This window comes from Dendrobates tinctorius, unplaced genomic scaffold, assembly GCF_039654945.1.
Source record: "Dendrobates tinctorius isolate UK_male_01 unplaced genomic scaffold, ASM3965494v1 ptg000155l, whole genome shotgun sequence".
Classification (NCBI taxonomy): Eukaryota; Metazoa; Chordata; class Amphibia; order Anura; family Dendrobatidae; genus Dendrobates; species Dendrobates tinctorius.
The window spans coordinates 14,318,224-14,337,280 of record NW_027361822.1 but is presented as its reverse complement, the minus strand read 5'-3'; the positions used below and the strand labels follow the sequence as shown (position 1 = coordinate 14,337,280).

General features: G+C 51.5%; 1 protein-coding gene across 1 annotated transcript in view; it reads right to left on the bottom strand.

The window, feature by feature from the left end:
* LOC141051092 (uncharacterized) overlaps nucleotides 1-8,550 on the bottom strand; it is a 38,683-nt gene extending 30,133 nt beyond the window's left edge. Inside the window, exons 1-4 of the mRNA XM_073547958.1 lie at nucleotides 8,443-8,550; nucleotides 789-923; nucleotides 480-659; nucleotides 273-396 (exon numbers count right to left, since the gene is read on the bottom strand). Of these exons, the coding sequence (XP_073404059.1) occupies nucleotides 273-396; nucleotides 480-659; nucleotides 789-923; nucleotides 8,443-8,469 (466 nt within the window). The 5' untranslated portion in view covers nucleotides 8,470-8,550. The remainder of the gene's footprint in view (nucleotides 1-272; nucleotides 397-479; nucleotides 660-788; nucleotides 924-8,442) is intronic.
* Nucleotides 8,551-19,057: the final 10,507 nt, after the last annotated feature.

Genomic DNA, 19,057 nt, shown 5'->3' with positions numbered 1-19,057 from the left:
AATCTAGTATGGATATAACTAGCAAAGGACAGGCAGTCAGGGGAGGTTTAAATAGGGAACTTGTCAACCTTATTGGCCACTGTAGACCACCTTGCTATTGGTATACCGACTGCCCCTAAATGGGCTGATCAAGAAGAGGAAGATATAAAGCAAAGGCACACAGTAAGAATGTGGTCAGGTAATTAAGCAGCAATATTTTTTTTTTTTTTATAAACAGGTTAATATTTTTAGGCCAAGCTACACTACAACAAATAAATAGTCATGTCTATTACCTGGTGATGTGAGGGGCTGGGGAACCTCCATCATGATGTCCTTGTACAGATCTTTGTGTCCTTCTAAATACTCCCACTCCTCCATGGACAAATAGACTGTGACATCCTGACACCTTATAGGAACCTGACATATACAATGATACCGTCATCAACCAGATCCCACCATAGCGTTACTGTATAATGTCCCAGCATTCCCAGCAGTGTCACCTCTCCAGTCAGCAGCTCAATCATCTTGTAGGAGAGTTCTAGGATCTTCTGGTCATTGATGTCCTCATGTCTCAGGGTGTGAGGTGGAGGCCCCGTGATTTGGCTCAGCGGTCTTCCCCATCCCTCAGACACAGGGGCCAGACAGCGCTCACTAGAGGTCTTCTTCACTATGGTGTAATCCTGGTTATGGAGAGACACATTAATAAACCTCACTACAGACATTTCCAGAGTCCTCACCTCTCCAGCTCTGTCCATCTGTTATTCCCACAGATAAGAATGATGTAATGTGACAATGTCAGAATCTCTCACCTCTCCAGTAAGCCGGAAGAGGATCTCTAGGGTGAGGTGTAATATCCGCTCCGCCATCTTCTCCCTGGTCCTATCCATCAGGAAAATTCTCATATATAGAAGATCTCCACTGATAGGATCTGATATTGTAGGGACCTGAATGAAAAGAAGATGAGCCGATGTAGCATCATAAATAATCCCACGTAATAATACTGGAGATAATAATGGAAAGCTTAGTAGGAGGTGAAAGTTGAAGATGTCATATTAATGAACTGAAACTTGAGTTGAATATATCAACAGGGCTGTCACTCCATGTTTGTCGTCAAATCTCAACATAATCTCTACAGCCATTGAGTGCAGAGGTCACAGCATGATGTGGTAGAGATGGGGGAATGTGTTTTTACAAAGATGGAGTGGGGAAAATTAATGTATTTCTGAGGTACCTTGTGCTGTACTGAAGTATTTGGTTGTGCTGTTGGGGTATTTTGGTCTGCAGTGTGACATTTTGTTAGGGAGGTATTCTATACTGCACTTTATTGTACAAAGATTATCAAGCAGCTGGGATCCTGTCATGTCCCCAAATACTATTAACATGCAGATATAGGATTCATCTGGAGGAAAATTGCGCTCTAATTGTGCCTAGCACCATAACTGACAGCACGGCTACTGGGAGAAAGTTATCTTTATTTGTCCTGGTTTCAGTCATAGCAGCTTCATTCACCGCTCAGTTCTCAGCATGCCCCAGCACTTTGACTGACAGCTGGCTCTGCAGCGCATCAGTGCACCTCATTTCGGCTACGCGATCGCCAGGCCCTATGCAAGCAGAGCCTGCGGATACTTCTATACACAACATAGAGCTCATCGAGCGCCATGCAGCTAGCGATCTAGAATACAGGAGTAATAAATAGTGATTAGCGAGCGTGCTCAAGTAATAAGTTCGAGTCCCCGTGGCTGCATATCACGCAGCTGTTAGATAGATACAACACATGCGAGGATTCCTTAAAAACAGCTACAAATCATGCAGCCGTGGGGACTTGAACTTATTTTTCGAGAACGCCAAAAGACATTCAGATAACACATTTTTTCGGAGTACATTCGCTCATCACTAAATGTAAACCGGTCTCTCCTCCAGCATAAGTGTCGTCATTACAGGACCTCTATTACTGTCCATATACACATGGCAGAGCTGGCGGCAAGGGGCGCTACCTCTGGGAATGGAGGGGTTACTGCTCCCTGTGCCCAGTAATGGGGAATCTCCAGCACCTACCTCCACCTGCAGGGGGCGCTATCTCCGGGAATGGAGGGGTTACTGCCCCCTGTGCAGCCCAGTAATGGGGAATCTCCAGCACCTACCTCCACCTGCAGGGGGCGCTATCTCCGGGAATGGAGGGGTTACTGCCCCCTGTGCAGCCCAGTAATGGGGAATCTCCAGCACCTACCTCCACCTGCAGGGGGCGCTATCTCCGGAAATGGAGGGGTTACTGCCCCCTGTGCAGCCCAGTAATGGGGAATCTCCAGCACCTACCTCCACCTGCAGGGGGCGCTATCTCTGGGAATGGAGGGGTTACTGCCCCCTGTGCAGCCCAGTAATGGGGAATCTCCAGCACCTACCTCCACCTGCAGGGGGCGCTATCTCTGGGAATGGAGGGGTTACTGCCCCCTGTGCAGCCCAGTAATGGGGAATCTCCAGCACCTACCTCCACCTGCAGGGGGCGCTATCTCCGGGAATGGAGGGGTTACTGCCCCCTGTGCAGCCCAGTAATGAGGAATCTCCAGCACCTACCTCCACCTGCAGGGGGCGCTATCTCCGGGAATGGAGGGGTTACTGCCCCCTGTGCAGCCCAGTAATGAGGAATCTCCAGCACCTACCTCAACCTGCAGGGGGCGCTATCTCCGGGAATGGAGGGGTTACTGCCCCCTGTGCAGCCCAGTAATGGGGAATCTCCAGCACCTACCTCCACCTGCAGGGGGCGCCATCTCCGGGAATGGAGGGGTTACTGACCCCTGTGCAGCCCAGTAATGGGGAATCTCCAGCACCTACCTCCACCTGCAGGTGGCACTATCTCCGGGAATGGAGGGGTTACTGCCCCCTGTGCAGCCCAGTAATGGGGAATCTCCAGCACCTACCTCCACCTGCAGGGGGCCCTATCTCCAGGAATGGAGGGGTTACTGCCCCCTGTGCAGCCCAGTAATGGAGGGGTTACTGCCCCCTGTGCAGCCCAGTAATGGAGGGGTTAATGCCCCCTGTGCAGCCCAGTAATGGGGAATCTCCAGCACCTACCTCCACCTGCAGGGGGCGCTATCTCCGGGAATGGAGGGGTTACTGCCCCCTGTGCAGCCCAGTAATGGGGAATCTCCAGCACCTACCTCCACCTGCAGGGGGCCCTATCTCCGGGAATGGAGGGGTTACTGCCCCTGTGCAGCCCAGTAATGGGGAATCTCCAGCACCTACCTCCACCTGCAGGGGGCACTATCTCCGGGAATGGAGGGGTTACTGCCCCCTGTGCAGCCCAGTAATGGGGAATCTCCAGCACCTACCTCCACCTGCAGGGGGCGCTATCTCCGGGAATGGAGGGGTTACTGCCCCCTGTGCAGCCCAGTAATGGGGAATCTCCAGCACCTACCTCCACCTGCAGGGGGCGTATCTCCGGGAATGGAGGGGTTACTGCCCCCTGTGCAGCCCAGTAATGAGGAATCTCCAGCACCTACCTCCACCTGCAGGGGGTGCTATCTCCGGGAATGGAGGGGTTACTGCCCACTGTGCAGGCCAGTAATGGAGAATCTCCAGCACCTATCTCCACCTGCAGGGGGCGCTATCTCCGGGAATGGAGGGGTTACTGCCCCCTGTGCAGCCCAGTAATGGGGAATCTCCAGCACCTACCTCCACCTGCAGGGGGCGCTATCTCCAGGAATGGAGGGGTTACTGCCCCCTGTGCAGCCCAGTAATGGGGAATCTCCAGCACCTACCTCCACCTGCAGGGGGCGCTATCTCTGGGAATGGAGGGGTTACTGGCCCCTGTGCAGCCCAGTAATGGGGAATCTCCAGCACCTACCTCCACCTGCAGGGGGCGCTATCTCCGGAAATGGAGGGGTTACTGCCCCCTGTGCAGCCCAGTAATGGGGAATCTCCAGCACCTACCTCCACCTGCAGGGGGCGCTATCTCCGCGAATGGAGGGGTTACTGTCCCCTGTGCAGCCCAGTAATGGGGAATCTCCAGCACCTACCTCCACCTGCAGGGGGCGCTATCTCCGCGAATGGAGGGGTTACTGCCCCCTGTGCAGCCCAGTAATGGGGAATCTCCAGCACCTACCTACACCTGCAGGGGGCCCTATCTCCGGGAATGGAGGGGTTACTGCCCCCTGTGCAGCCCAGTAATGGGGAATCTCCAGCACCTACCTCCACCTGCAGGGGGCGCTATCTCCGGGAATGGAGGGGTTACTGCCCCCTGTGCAGCCCAGTAATGGGGAATCTCCAGCACCTACCTCCACCTGCAGGGGGCGCTATCTCCGGGATTGGAGGGGTTACTGCCCCCTGTGCAGCCCAGTAATGGGGAATCTCCAGCACCTACCTCCACCTGCAGGGGGCGCTATCTCCGGGAATGGAGGGGTTACTGCCCCCTGTGCAGCCCAGTAATGAGGAATCTCCAGCACCTACCTCCACCTGCAGGGGGCGCTATCTCCGGAAATATCTCCGGAAATGGAGGGGTTACTGCCCCCTATGCAGCCCAGTAATGGGGAATCTCCAGCACCTACCTCCACCTGCAGGGGGCGCTATCTCCGCGAATGGAGGGGTTACTGCCCCCTGTGCAGCCCAGTAATGGGGAATCTCCAGCACCTACCTCCACCTGCAGGGGGCCCTATCTCCGGGAATGGAGGGGTTACTGCCCCCTGTGCAGCCCAGTAATGGGGAATCTCCAGCACCTACCTCCACCTGCAGGGGGCGCTATCTCCGGGAATGGAGGGGTTACTGCCCCCTGTGCAGCCCAGTAATGGGGAATCTCCAGCACCTACCTCCACCTGCAGGGGGCGCTATCTCTGGGAATGGAGGGGTTACTGCCCCCTGTGCAGCCCAGTAATGGGGAATCTCCAGCACCTACCTCCACCTGCAGGGGGCGCCATCTCCGGGAATGGAGGGGTTACTGCCCCCTGTGCAGCCCAGTAATGGGGAATCTCCAGCACCTACCTCCACCTGCAGGGGGCCCTATCTCCAGGAATGGAGGGGTTACTGCCCCCTGTGCAGCCCAGTAATGGGGAATCTCCAGCACCTACCTCCACCTGCAGGGGGCGCTATCTCCGGGAATGGAGGGGTTACTGCCCCCTGTGCAGCCCAGTAATGGGGAATCTCCAGCACCTACCTCCACCTGCAGGGGGCGCTATCTCCGGGAATGGAGGGGTTACTGCCCCCTGTGCAGCCCAGTAATGGGGAATCTCCAGCACCTACCTCCACCTGCAGGGGGCGCTATCTCCGGGAATGGAGGGGTTACTGCCCCCTGTGCAGCCCAGTAATGGGGAATCTCCAGCACCTACCTCCACCTGCAGGGGGCGCTATCTCCGGGAATGGAGGGGTTACTGCCCCCTGTGCAGCCCAGTAATGAGGAATCTCCAGCACCTACCTCCACCTGCAGGGGGCGCTATCTCCGGGAATGGAGGGGTTACTGCCCCCTGTGCAGCCCAGTAATGGGGAATCTCCAGCACCTACCTCCACCTGCAGGGGGCGCTATCTCCGGGAATGGAGGGGTTACTGCCCCCTGTGCAGCCCAGTAATGAGGAATCTCCAGCACCTACCTCCACCTGCAGGGGGCGCTATCTCCGGGAATGGAGGGGTTACTGCCCCCTGTGCAGCCCAGTAATGGGGACTCTCCAGCACCTACCTCCACCTGCAGGGGGCGCTATCTCCGGGAATGGAGGGGTTACTGCCCCCTGTGCAGCCCAGTAATGGGGAATCTCCAGCACCTACCTTCACCTGCAGGGGGCGCTATCTCCGGGAATGGAGGGGTTACTGCCCCCTGTGCAGCCCAGTAATGGGGACTCTCCAGCACCTACCTCCACCTGCAGGGGGCGCTATCTCTGGGAATGGAGGGGTTACTGCCCCCTGTGCAGCCCAGTAATGGGGAATCTCCAGCACCTACCTCCACCTGCAGGGGGCGCTATCTCTGGGAATGGAGGGGTTACAGCCCCCTGTGCAGCCCAGTAATGGGGAATCTCCAGCACCTACCTCCACCTGCAGGGGGCGCTATCTCCGGGAATGGAGGGGTTACTGCCCCCTGTGCAGCCCAGTAATGGGGAATCTCCAGCACCTACCTCCACCTGCAGGGGGCGCTATCTCCGGGATTGGAGGGGTTACTGCCCCCTGTGCAGCCCAGTAATGGGGAATCTCCAGCACCTACCTCCACCTGCAGGGGGCGCTATCTCCGGGAATGGAGGGGTTACTGCCCCCTGTGCAGCCCAGTAATGAGGAATCTCCAGCACCTACCTCCACCTGCAGGGGGCGCTATCTCCGGAAATATCTCCGGAAATGGAGGGGTTACTGCCCCCTATGCAGCCCAGTAATGGGGAATCTCCAGCACCTACCTCCACCTGCAGGGGGCGCTATCTCCGCGAATGGAGGGGTTACTGCCCCCTGTGCAGCCCAGTAATGGGGAATCTCCAGCACCTACCTCCACCTGCAGGGGGCCCTATCTCCGGGAATGGAGGGGTTACTGCCCCCTGTGCAGCCCAGTAATGGGGAATCTCCAGCACCTACCTCCACCTGCAGGGGGCGCTATCTCCGGGAATGGAGGGGTTACTGCCCCCTGTGCAGCCCAGTAATGGGGAATCTCCAGCACCTACCTCCACCTGCAGGGGGCGCTATCTCCGGGAATGGAGGGGTTACTGCCCCCTGTGCAGCCCAGTAATGAGGAATCTCCAGCACCTACCTCCACCTGCAGGGGGCGCTATCTCCGGAAATATCTCCGGAAATGGAGGGGTTACTGCCCCCTATGCAGCCCAGTAATGGGGAATCTCCAGCACCTACCTCCACCTGCAGGGGGCGCTATCTCCGCGAATGGAGGGGTTACTGCCCCCTGTGCAGCCCAGTAATGGGGAATCTCCAGCACCTACCTCCACCTGCAGGGGGCGCTATCTCCGGGAATGGAGGGGTTAATGTCCCCTGCCCCCAGTAATGGGGAATCTCCAGCACCTACCTCCACCTGCAGGGGGCGCTATCTCTGCGAATGGAGGGGTTACTGCCCCCTGTGCAGCCCAGTAATGAGGAATCTCCAGCACCTACCTCCACCTGCAGGGGGCGCTATCTCCGGAAATGGAGGGGTTACTGCCCCCTGTGCAGCCCAGTAATGGGGAATCTCCAGCACCTACCTCCACCTGCAGGGGGCGCTATCTCCGGGAATGGAGGGGTTAATGTCCCCTGCCCCCAGTAATGGGGAATCTCCAGCACCTACCTCCACCTGCGGGGGGCACTATCTCCGCGAATGGAGGGGTTACTGCCCCCTGTGCAGCCCAGTAATGGAGGGGTTACTGCCCCCTGTGCAGCCCAGTAATGGGGAATCTCCAGCACCTACCTCCACCTGCAGGGGGCGCTATCTCCAGGAATGGAGGGGTTACTGCCCCCTGTGCAGCCCAGTAATGGGGAATCTCCAGCACCTACCTCCACCTGCAGGGGGCGCTATCTCTGGGAATGGAGGGGTTACTGCCCCCTGTGCAGCCCAGTAATGGGGAATCTCCAGCACCTACCTCCACCTGCAGGGGGCGCCATCTCCGGGAATGGAGGGGTTACTGCCCCCTGTGCAGCCCAGTAATGGGGAATCTCCAGCACCTACCTCCACCTGCAGGGGGCGCTATCTCCGGGAATGGAGGGGTTACTGCCCCCTGTGCAGCCCAGTAATGGGGAATCTCCAGCACCTACCTCCACCTGCAGGGGGCGCTATCTCCGGGAATGGAGGGGTTACTGCCCCCTGTGCAGCCCAGTAATGAGGAATCTCCAGCACCTACCTCCACCTGCAGGGGGCGCTATCTCCGGGAATGGAGGGGTTACTGCCCCCTGTGCAGCCCAGTAATGGGGAATCTCCAGCACCTACCTCCACCTGCAGGGGGCGCTATCTCTGGGAATGGAGGGGTTACTGCCCCCTGTGCAGCCCAGTAATGGGGAATCTCCAGCACCTACCTCCACCTGCAGGGGGCGCTATCTCTGGGAATGGAGGGGTTACAGCCCCCTGTGCAGCCCAGTAATGGGGAATCTCCAGCACCTACCTCCACCTGCAGGGGGCGCTATCTCCGGGAATGGAGGGGTTACTGCCCCCTGTGCAGCCCAGTAATGGGGAATCTCCAGCACCTACCTCCACCTGCAGGGGGCGCTATCTCCGGGAATGGAGGGGTTACTGCCCCCTGTGCAGCCCAGTAATGGGGAATCTCCAGCACCTACCTCCACCTGCAGGGGGCGCTATCTCCGGGAATGGAGGGGTTACTGCCCCCTGTGCAGCCCAGTAATGGGGAATCTCCAGCACCTACCTCCACCTGCAGGGGGCGCTATCTCCGGGAATGGAAGGGTTACTGCCCCCTGTGCAGCCCAGTAATGGGGAATCTCCAGCACCTACCTCCACCTGCAGGGGGCGCTATCTCCGGGAATGGAGGGGTTACTGCCCCCTGTGCAGCCCAGTAATGGGGAATCTCCAGCACCTACCTCCACCTGCAGAGCCGCACTCCACATATATGGCTGTTCTGTGCGCACAGGACCTGGGATGAGGTCACAGGAGGGGAGGAGTCAGGGGTCACATGATCAGGGGCCTCAGTGTATGCAGGGCGCTGCTGAGCTTGTTGTCATGGTGCTGGATGAGGAGAAGTTTGTGTGTGGGGGGAGGAGGGATTCTGTGAGTGGAGGGGAGTAACACGTGTGTATGAGGTGTACAGGGCGGAGCTGTGTATGAAGTGGAGTCGTGTGTATCCTTTGTACAGAGCGGAGTCGCGCATGTATGACTTGTACAGAGTGGAGCGAAGCTGTGTATGTATTCTGTGTATGAGGCGGAGCCACTTGTGTGTATGATGTGTGCGGAGCTGAGTTGTGTGTGTGCGAGATGTACGTAGCTGAGCCACGAGTACACTGAGCAGAGCCGTGTGTGTATGACATGTACGGAGCAGAGTTATGTGTGCACAATATGAATGTACGCAGTGAAGCCGTGTGCGTATGACATGAGCGGAAGTGAGTTGTGTGTGCGTGTGTATGGAGTGGAGCCTTGTGTGTACAAGGTATACTAGGGTGCCTTGACTGTGTGCAAGACATCATGAAATCTGAAGATTACCAAAGGGTTTTGGGTCGCAATGTAATGCCCTGTGTCAGAAAGTATGGTTATGCTTCCTTGATTATGGATCTTCCAGGAGGACAATGACACCAAACATACTTCAAGAAACATCCACAAATGGATGTAAACAAAGTGCTGGAGAGTTCTGAAATGACCAGCTTCTAAATCCCATTGAACACCTGTGGAGAGATCTTAAAATTGATGTCGGAAGAAGGCTAAGTTCGAACATGAGAGACCTGGAGCAGTTTGCAAAAGAAGAGTGGTTGTCGATGGTTATACGAAGCGATTGATGGTAGTTATTTATTTAAAAGGGTGTTCAACCAAATAAGTTGAGGGGGCCAACAATTTCATCCTGTCCATTTTGGGGTTTTTGTGTGAAATTATGTCTAATTTGCCTTTTTTTTTCTCTCATTCAAAGTTATATTGATTTTATAATATACAGTTGTGGCCAAAAGTATTGACACCCCTGCAATTCTGTCAGATAATACTCAGTTTCTTCCTGAAAATGATTGCAAACACAAATTCTTTGGTATTATTATCTTCATTTAATTTGTCTTAAATGAAAAAACACAAAAAGAATTGTCCTAAAGCCAAATTGGATTTAATTCCACACCAACATAAAAAAGAGGGTGGACAAAAGTATTGGCACTGTTCGAAAAATCATGTGATGCTTCTCTAATTTGTGTAATTAACAGCACCTGTAACTTACCTGTGGCACCTAACAGGTGTTGGTAATAAGTAAATCACACTTGCAGCCAGTTGACATGGATTAAAGTTGACTCAACCTCTGTCCTATGTCCTTGTGTGTACCACATTGAGCATGGAGAAAAGAAAGAAGACCAAAGAACTGTCTGAGGAGTTGAGAAACCAAATTGTGAGGAAGCATGAGCAATCTCAAGGCTACAAGTCCATCTCCAAAGACCAGAATGTTCCTGTGTCTACCGTGCGCAGTGTCATCAAGAAGTTTAAAGCCCATGGCACTGTGGCTAACCTCCCTAGATGTGGACGGAAAAGAAAAATTGACAAGAGATTTCAACACAAGATTGTGCGGCTGTTGGATAAAGAACCTCCACTAACATCCAAACAATTTCAAGCTGCCCTGCAGTCCGAGGGTACAACGATGTCAACCCGTACTATCCGTTGGCATCTGAATAAAAAGGGACTGTATGGTAGGAGACCCAGGAAGACCCCACTTCTTACCCCGAGACATAAAAAAGCCAGGCTGGAGTTTGCCAAAACTTACCTGAAAAAGCCTAAAATGTTTAGGAAGAATGTTCTCTGGTCAGATGAGACAAAAGTAGAGCTTTTTGGGCAAAGGCATCAACATAGAGTTTACAGGAGAAAAAAAAGAGGCATTCAAAGAAAAGAACACGGTCCCTACAGTCAAACATGGCGGAGGTTCCCTGATGTTTTGGGGTTGCTTTGCTGCCTCTGGCACTGGACTGCTTGACCGTGTGCATGGCATTATGAAGTCTGAAGATTACCAACAAATTTTGCAGCATAATGTAGGGCCCAGTGTGAGAAAGCTGGGTCTCCCTCAGAGGTCATGGGTCTTCCAGCAGGACAATGACCCAAAACACACTTCAAAAAGCACTAGAAAATGGTTTGAGAGAAAGCACTGGAGACTTCTAAGGTGGCCAGCAATGAGTCCAGACCTGAATCCCATAGAACACCTGTGGAGAGATCTAAAAATGGCAGTTTGGAGAAGGCACCCTTCAAATATCAGGGACCTGGAACAATTTGCCAAAGAAGAATAGTCTAAAATTCCAGCAGAGCATTGTAAGAAACTCATTGATGGTTACCAGAAGCGGTTGGTCGCAGTTATTTTGGCTAAAGGTTGTGCAACCAAGTATTAGGCTGAGGGTGCCAAAACTTTTGTCTGGCCCATTTTTGGAGTTTTGTGTGAAATGATCAATGTTTTGCTTTTTGCTTCATTCTCTTTTGTGTTTTTTCATTTAAGACAAATTTAATGAAGATAATAATACCAAAGAATTTGTGTTTGCAATCATTTTCAGGAAGAAACTGAGTATTATCTGACAGAATTGCAGGGGTGTCAATACTTTTGGCCACAACTGTACAACAGAAAGAATCATATCAACAGGTTCAAACAAACAGACCATGTGGCATATTTTCTACTTAAATAGAGAATCGCTAGTTACAAAAAAAAACAAATACCTCCACATGGCATCATCAGTAGTTTGCAAAAGACAATTGACAACCTGTTAAACTAAACAGCAAGAAGGAGAAGAGAAAAGAGAAGAAATTTTTACAGGGATCACGAGGACATATCACTGAGGCAGACGAAGTATGTACTATGATACTGGCAAATCAAATCGCAGAAGGATAAGGTAGAAGTTATTTTAGCATATTTTGGTACATCGGTGAAGATGAGAAGGATTCCATTTTGCAGCCATTTTGTTAGCTGCCTCTTGAGTATGGAGATATCAGGGAATCCATCCACCTCCCCAAACCATTCCTCTAGCGCAGGGTTCCCCAACTCCAGTCCTCAAGGCCCACCAACAGATCATGTTTTCAGGATTTCCTTAGTATTGCTCAGGTGATAATTGCATCACCTGTACAATACAAGGGAAATCCTGAAAAGATGATCTGTTGGCGGGCCTTGAGGACTGGAGTTGGGGAACCCTGCTCTAGCGAAGGCAGATCTAAAGACTTCCATTGTCGTGGAATTACCACTTTAGCAGACTGAAGAAGTTGTTCCAATAACGATTTCTGGAAAACATTCTTCTTAGGCATGGGAAACATGAATAGTAGAATTGCTTCTGGTCATTTAGGGATTGACACACCCGTCATTTCTTTAATCGCTATATGAACACCCTCACAGAAGGCTGCCAAGACCGGGCTCACCCACCATGTGTGTGACAACGAACCCACATGAACCATTTATGCAAAGACCAAAGGAACACGACACCTTCTAGATACTCTTTTATAACTAGTTTCCTTAACTTTAGTGGCTATATTAGATTTGTGAGAGAGATGGAAACATTTATACCATTATTCTCTTGTAAAGGATTGATGGAGCTCCCTCCCCCATGCTCTACAAAAAGCGGGAAGTCTATCTGGATCACTATCCAATAGAAGCTTATAGATATCTGAGACTGCGTGTACAGGGTTAGTAGCAATCATACACAGAGATTCAATCGAAGAAAGGGGCACACCTATTCTAAATGACTGGCAAATATAGAGAAAAAAATGCCCTAGTTGAATATACTCAAAAGAATATCTCACTTTCCGTGGACGATCACGTAGAATATTTGAGAGGGGAAGCAATATACCTTCAGGAGCCACATGACAAAGATGCAAGGGGCTTCTATGCGAGCTAAGCTAAAAGCTTGAAGAGACACCAGATGGGAATTTGGGGTTATCCGTTATTGGGGATAATGGTCCTAATAGGTCAATTAGAATTCCCTTTATACTGGGAATGTGAACAGTTTTGAGTGTCTGAGACTAAATGGAATACACGGGTATTACATACCTGGTAATGTGTTTTTTCATGAGACATGACGGCACCACGAGAGGGGATCCGCCCAGCGAGGACAGGAAACCTTCAAGATAAAAGGGGCGGCTCCTCTCTCCGCATCAGTTGTTTTACAGAGCACGAGAGGAACTCCGCAGGTTAGTGTACACATAAATAATACAACTTTAACGCTGATAAATTTCCGACACCAAGGGAGTGTATAATACTAATAATGCACCCAACTAATGACGTGATCAAATAGGGAAGGAATATAAGGGTGCCGTCATGTCTCATGAAAAAACACATTACCAGGTATGTAATACCCGTGTTTTTCCATTCTACATGACGGCACCACGAGAGAGTTACAGAGATTTGTATTCTCTTTAGGGGGGGATCACTGCTTGTAACACTCTTCTCCCGAATGTGAGATCAGAGGTAGCAGATAGGTCTAATCTATAATGTCTGAAAAAGGTAGATGGAGAGGACCAAGTGGCCGCCTTACAGATCTGGTCGATGGAGGCGTCCGCTCTCTCCGCCCAGGACGTTGCCATGGCCCTCGTGGAATGGGCTTTTAGGCCCTCTGGAACAGCCCTACCTGCACTACTATATGCTAGTATGATGGCCTCTCTCACCCATCTAGCTATAGTTTGCTTAGAGGCTTTAAGGCCCTTCCTTGCCCCCTGATATGAAACAAACAGGGCCCTCTGTTTCCTCCAGGGTTTTGTCATCTCCAAATATTGTAGGATACATCTCCTAACATCTAAGCAATGTAGCCTCTCCTCCTTCTTGTTACCGGGGTTAGAACAAAAGGATGGCAAGACTATTTCTTGAGCTCTGTGGAATTTCGACACTACCTTAGGGAGGTATGCTGGGTCTAATCTTAAGACAACTCTATCGTCCATAATCTGAGTGTACGGCGGGTCTGCTGACAGTGCGTGTAAGTCCCCCACCCTACGTGCCGATGTAAGCGCTACTAATAAGGCTGTTTTTAAAGTTAACACTTTATCTGATGTCACGTCTAGTGGTTCAAATGGACTTTCTGTTAGAGATGATAGGACTAAGTTTAGATCCCAGGGAGGAGGTTTAGGAGATGGGACAGAGTTGGCTCTAGTACAGGCCCGGATAAACCTGGCCACCCATCTATCATTTGCTAGGTCATAATTGAATAATGCTGCCAGTGCTGAAACGTGTACTTTGAGGGTGCTGACAGCTAAGCCCAAGTCTAAACCCCTTTGCAGAAACTCTAGCACTGCCCTCACAGGTACTTCCCCCTCCTGTATTGGGCCCGAGGTGGACAAAAATTTTCTCCATATTCTCCCATATATTTTTGTAGTCACTGGCTTTCTGCTACTGATTAGGGTGGAAATTAACCTTTGTGAAAACCCTTTTTTCTCTAACAGCGACCTTTCAAATTCCAGGCTGTCAAATGCAACCTGGAGTTCGGAGGGTGATTGAAGGGACCCTGTGTTAGGAGGTCGTGGTCCTCTGGGAGTACCCACGGGTCCGTCACTGACATCACTCTTAGCCAGTAGAACCATGGTCTTTTTGGCCAAAAGGGAGCTATCATAATTACTCTGGCTCGGTCCTCCCTGATCTTCTTCAGGACTAATGGAATGAGGCATATCGGGGGGAAGGCGTACAGGAGACCTGATGTCCATTTTATCCTGAAGGCGTCTACCGCCAGTGGCATGTCTGCCGGACTTAGAGAGCAGAACTTTTGAACCTTTCTGTTGGTTTTTGAGGCGAAGAGATCTATTATGGGTTTCCCCCACATAAGCATAATCCGTTGAAAAATGGACTCTTTTAGACACCATTCGCCTTGCTTCAACCGGTTCCTGCTCAGAAAGTCTGCCTTCAAGTTGTCCACACCTCGGATATGCAGGGCCGATAATGAGAGAAACTGACGTTCTGCTAGAGTCAGGATTCTTCCCGCTATCTTCATTAATGACCGAGAACGGGTGCCCCCCTGATGGTTCACATATGCTACTGCTGTCCGATTGTCTGATAGGACTTTCACGTGATGTCCTGTCAGGTGTGTCAGTAAACCTTCCAACGCCCTTTCGATGGCTAACAGCTCCCACTCGTTTGAGGATAGATCTCTTTCGTCCTGAGCCCAAGGATTTTGAAGCCATAGGGTGTCTAGATGGGCTCCCCAGCCCCAAGGGCTGGCATCTGTCGTGATTACTCTGGAGGCTGTGTATGTCCAGGGTACTCCCCTTGGAGAGGACTCTATCTGTAACCACCACCTGAGTGACTGGAGTACAGGGTCCGGGATGGTGAGTTTTTGCTCTAACTGCCCCTGAAGCCTCAGATCGTTTTGTAACACGCACCACTGAAGTTCCCTTGTGTGAAACTGAGCCCATTTTATTGCTGGTATGCAGGAAGTTAGGGATCCCAACACTGACATGGCTTTCCTCAGAGTCATTACTGGCTTTCTTAATGTTGTCCTGATTAGGTTTTTGATTTTTCCTTCTTTTTCCTCTGGGAGGCGACATTCCTGCACCACTGAGTCTATTGTTAGGCCCAAAAAATTCTGGATCATTGTTGGTTCCAGTTTGGATTTTTTGAGGTTCAGTTGCCAACCCAGAGTCTGAAGTGTCTCCATCACTATCTTGACTTGTTCCTGACAGTGAGAGAAATCTCTCCCCACTATCAGGAAGTCGTCCAGATATGGTATTACCAGGGCATCTTTTTCCCTGAGATGTGCCGAGACCTCCGCAATTAATTTCGTGAAGACCCGGGGGGCTATTGCTACCCCAAAGGGCAGAGCCCTGTATTGGAAGTGATGCCACTGAGATTTTATCTGGACTGCCACCCTGAGATATTTGCGGTCTTGCTGCCGGATCGGGACATGATAGTAAGCATCCTTGAGATCCAGGACCGCCATGTAACACCGAGGAAAGAGGAGTTTCACTGCAGATCTTATGGTTTCCATCTTGAATGATGGGACTATCAAATATCTGTTGAGGCTTTTCAGGTTTATAATTGTCCTCCAGGAATTGTCTGGTTTCTTTATTAGAAATAGGGGGGAGTAAAAGCCTTCCTTTTTTTCTTTTTCCGGAACTTCTTCCAGTACGAGTTTCTGTATGAGTGACAATACCTCCTCTTCCAGACTCTCTTGTCTTTCTTGAGAAGATTGCACTGGAGTCTGAATGAATTTTTGTGGTGGCCAATGGTGGAACTTTAATTCCAGACCTGACCCCACTATCTGTCGGATCCAGGTGCTGGATGAGATTCTCTCCCAGGCTGGGAGGAAGTGAGAGAGCCTTCCCCCCACCTGAGAAGGACCGTCACTGGGAGGGCTTTTTGGCTTCCCTGGAGGCCTTACCGAAATAGAAGCCTCTCCCTCCTCTGTATCGCCTGTCAGAATTGTTTTTGTCTCGATCTCTGAATTGTTGCTTTCTGAATTTTCGGCCCCTCTGAAAGGAGCGCCGAAACGCCTGAAATGGTTGTTTTGGAAAATTTTTCTTTGTATCACCCGCTTTTTCCAATACGTCATCCAACGCTGGTCCGAACAAGAAATTTCCCTCGCATGGCAGAGAGCACAGTTTCATCTTTGCCTGAGTGTCTCCCGGCCAGCATTTTAGCCATACTGCGCGCCGTCCTACATTGGTTAAGGCTGCTGACTTTGCTGCTAGTCTGGCCGAGTCTGCAGAAGCCTCTGCGAGAAAGTCTGCCGCCGCTCTAATAGCCGGTAATGCTTCCAGAATTGACTCTCTGGGCACTCCATGTTCTAGTTGATCCTCCAAGTTGTCTACCCATATCTTTAGAGACCTAGCCACACACGTAGCTGAGATAGCTGGTCTTAGTGCCCCAGCCGAGGTTTCCCAGGCTGTCTTAAGGCAACTGTCAGTCTTTCGGTCCAGCGGTTCTTTCAGAAACCCCAGATCCTCAAAGGGTAGGGAGGTTTTCCTGGCGACTTTTGATATCGCTACGTCGATTTTGGGAGCTCTATCCCAGGATGAGGATGCCTCTTCCTCAAAGGGATACCTCCTCTTCAGAGAATTAGATATCTGGGACTTTTTCTCTGGTTTTTCCCATTCGCGTTTTATGAGCTCTTCTATTTGCTCATTAATAGGGAAGGTCTTACGCTTTTTCTTTTGTAGTCCACTGAACATAAGTTCTTGGGCTGTCTATTTTGCTCGCTCCTCTACCAGACCCATGGTAGATCTGATTGCTTTAATAAGTTCATCCGTAGATTCTACTGGGAACGTATCTTCCCCATCTGAGCTACTATCTGAATAGTGCGTTTTATCTGAGTCCTCCTCTGATCCTGTATAGTCTTCTTGAGAGACCCCTGAGGGGCTGGATCTATCCCTAGTTTTCCTATCTGCATCCGCAGTTTGCAATGCACTTACTGACTTACAAACCTCGGTTTGAATTAGGGACCTCAGACTATCCGAAAATGAGGGAGTCTCCTCCGCTATAGTTTTGTTAATACACTCCTGGCATAACTTTTTATTCCAGGCTGTTCCTACGGGACTTTTGCATAAAGCACATTCTTTATTCTTAGATTTTCCCCTACTTTTCCTAGGGACTTCCTATACTCCACCCCGCCAGTGTATGTAAGAGAGGGAGGAGAAGGAAGAGAGGAGACAAGAGAAAGAGAACAGACATTAGAGTACTGGACTTTCTCGTAGTTCACTCACCACTCGGACGCTTTCATAAAACGGGTACCGGATCTGGAGGCTGACTGGTCTTCTCACTGTCTCCCAAGGAGACTAGGGACCCCTCCTTCTTGCGTTGACGATCCGCCCGTGCGCTGCCCGAGCGGCTTCCACTGCTGCTGCGGCGTGTCTGGCTCTTTTCGTGTGAGCGTGACCGCCTTGCTTCCTGGCGTGGTTGTATATGCTCTGGTGAGGGGCTCTCCATCCTGCCGTATATGTCTGCTGCTATCTTGCGCTGAGAGCAGTCACACCCTACCATATAATGGTGTAGTGACGCCTGCCGCTACTGGTTTAAATAGCAGCCCCCAGCTTCCAGGTGCTTAGCAGGAGCCACTTAATGAGAGCAGTCACCTTCCGCCTAAGAGGGAAGGTTATTCCCCCTTTTTTTTTTTTTCTAATTGGACCGCCTGGTCCCCGCGCCCTGCTTGGGCCCTGTGTGCGCGCGCGCGCGCGCCACCGCCTGTGCCCGCGCGTCCCCAGTAACTGCGCACACCCTCCTGTGTCTCTGCTGAGCGCGCCAGTACTACTTCCGGGTCGCCGCTTACCACTTCCGGTTTAGCGTCGGCTTCCTCCCAGCAAGGCCCCGCCATGCGTGCTCCCATGCGCGCATCCTTGCCGCCCCGGTGTGCTCAGCGGCGCGATCCCGGGTTGCCCGGTGAGCGCCTGGGCCCCATACCGGCCATCTGCTCCCTCTTACCTGAGGAGAAGAGGATGGGCGACCACTATACCACCAACGCATCCACCAGGTAAACCTTCCCCTGAATCTTGCAGGGACTGGCGTCGGGTCTCAACAGGGTGGGTACACCAACGTGGCACCCCCGAGGAGCAATATCTTGCCCAGACACCGATGTGTCGCATGGGCTGCATGGCCACCGTACGTCGACAGGGAGGGAACACGAAAAGTGGCCTCCGTGGACGTTTTACGGGGTATCTTTACCTCTTGGAGGGTACACCACCTGTGGCCTCCAAGGTATCCAGCTTCACCCGGGCATCTGCCCCATGGGCTGTGGCCATGCACTCGCTCAGGGGGGACATAGGAATATATGACCCCCGAGGTGACTACCGGTACCTGGTATCAGGTGTAGCAGACCGGCGCCTGCTATTTGATCACCCGATCCAGGCCCAGGCATCCTCTTCTTTCTTCCATCAAGAGGTTTTCATCTTGAGGGTTTCCCATCGAGGACAGGAAACCAACTGATGCAGAGAGAGGAGCCGCCCCTTTTATCTTGAAGGTTTCCTGTCCTCGCTGGGCGGATCCCCTCTCGTGGTGCCGTCATGTAGAATGGAAAAAAGGATATGTTTTCGGGCCAAAATAGGCCACATCCATGGAAGAGTGGAAACGGATATATGACAAGACTCATAGGCCATATGTATCCACAGTTTAATTTGTCTGCAGTGCAGAAGATCTAAAATTCTTGCATGGGCAGACGCAAGATAGTATCTTCATCAGTTAGGTAAACCTATACCCCCTGAATCCTTTGAAAGCACAAAAACAGTACTACGAGTTCTATGAAGCACCCTCTGACTAAACAAATTGACTGAACTTACGTTGGACCCTAATCCAGAAGGAGGATGGAATATATATCGAGATAGTTTGTAGTAGATACAAAAGTCTAGGCAATACATTCATTTTGAGTGTTTTATTTTCAGTGTTTTATTAATTGAAAATTATTGGTAACATGACAGCAATGCAGTAAATCCAACAATGCAGGCGTAATACAGCACAAGTAAACAATACAGGGTTGAGAGGACCGTGCCGGTCTCAAGAATGGTAATGAAAAAGCTGAAGATTGACCCAACCTACAGGGATGTAAACACCCCCTTCGCCGTCAGAACATCGTTACCATGAAGAACAAT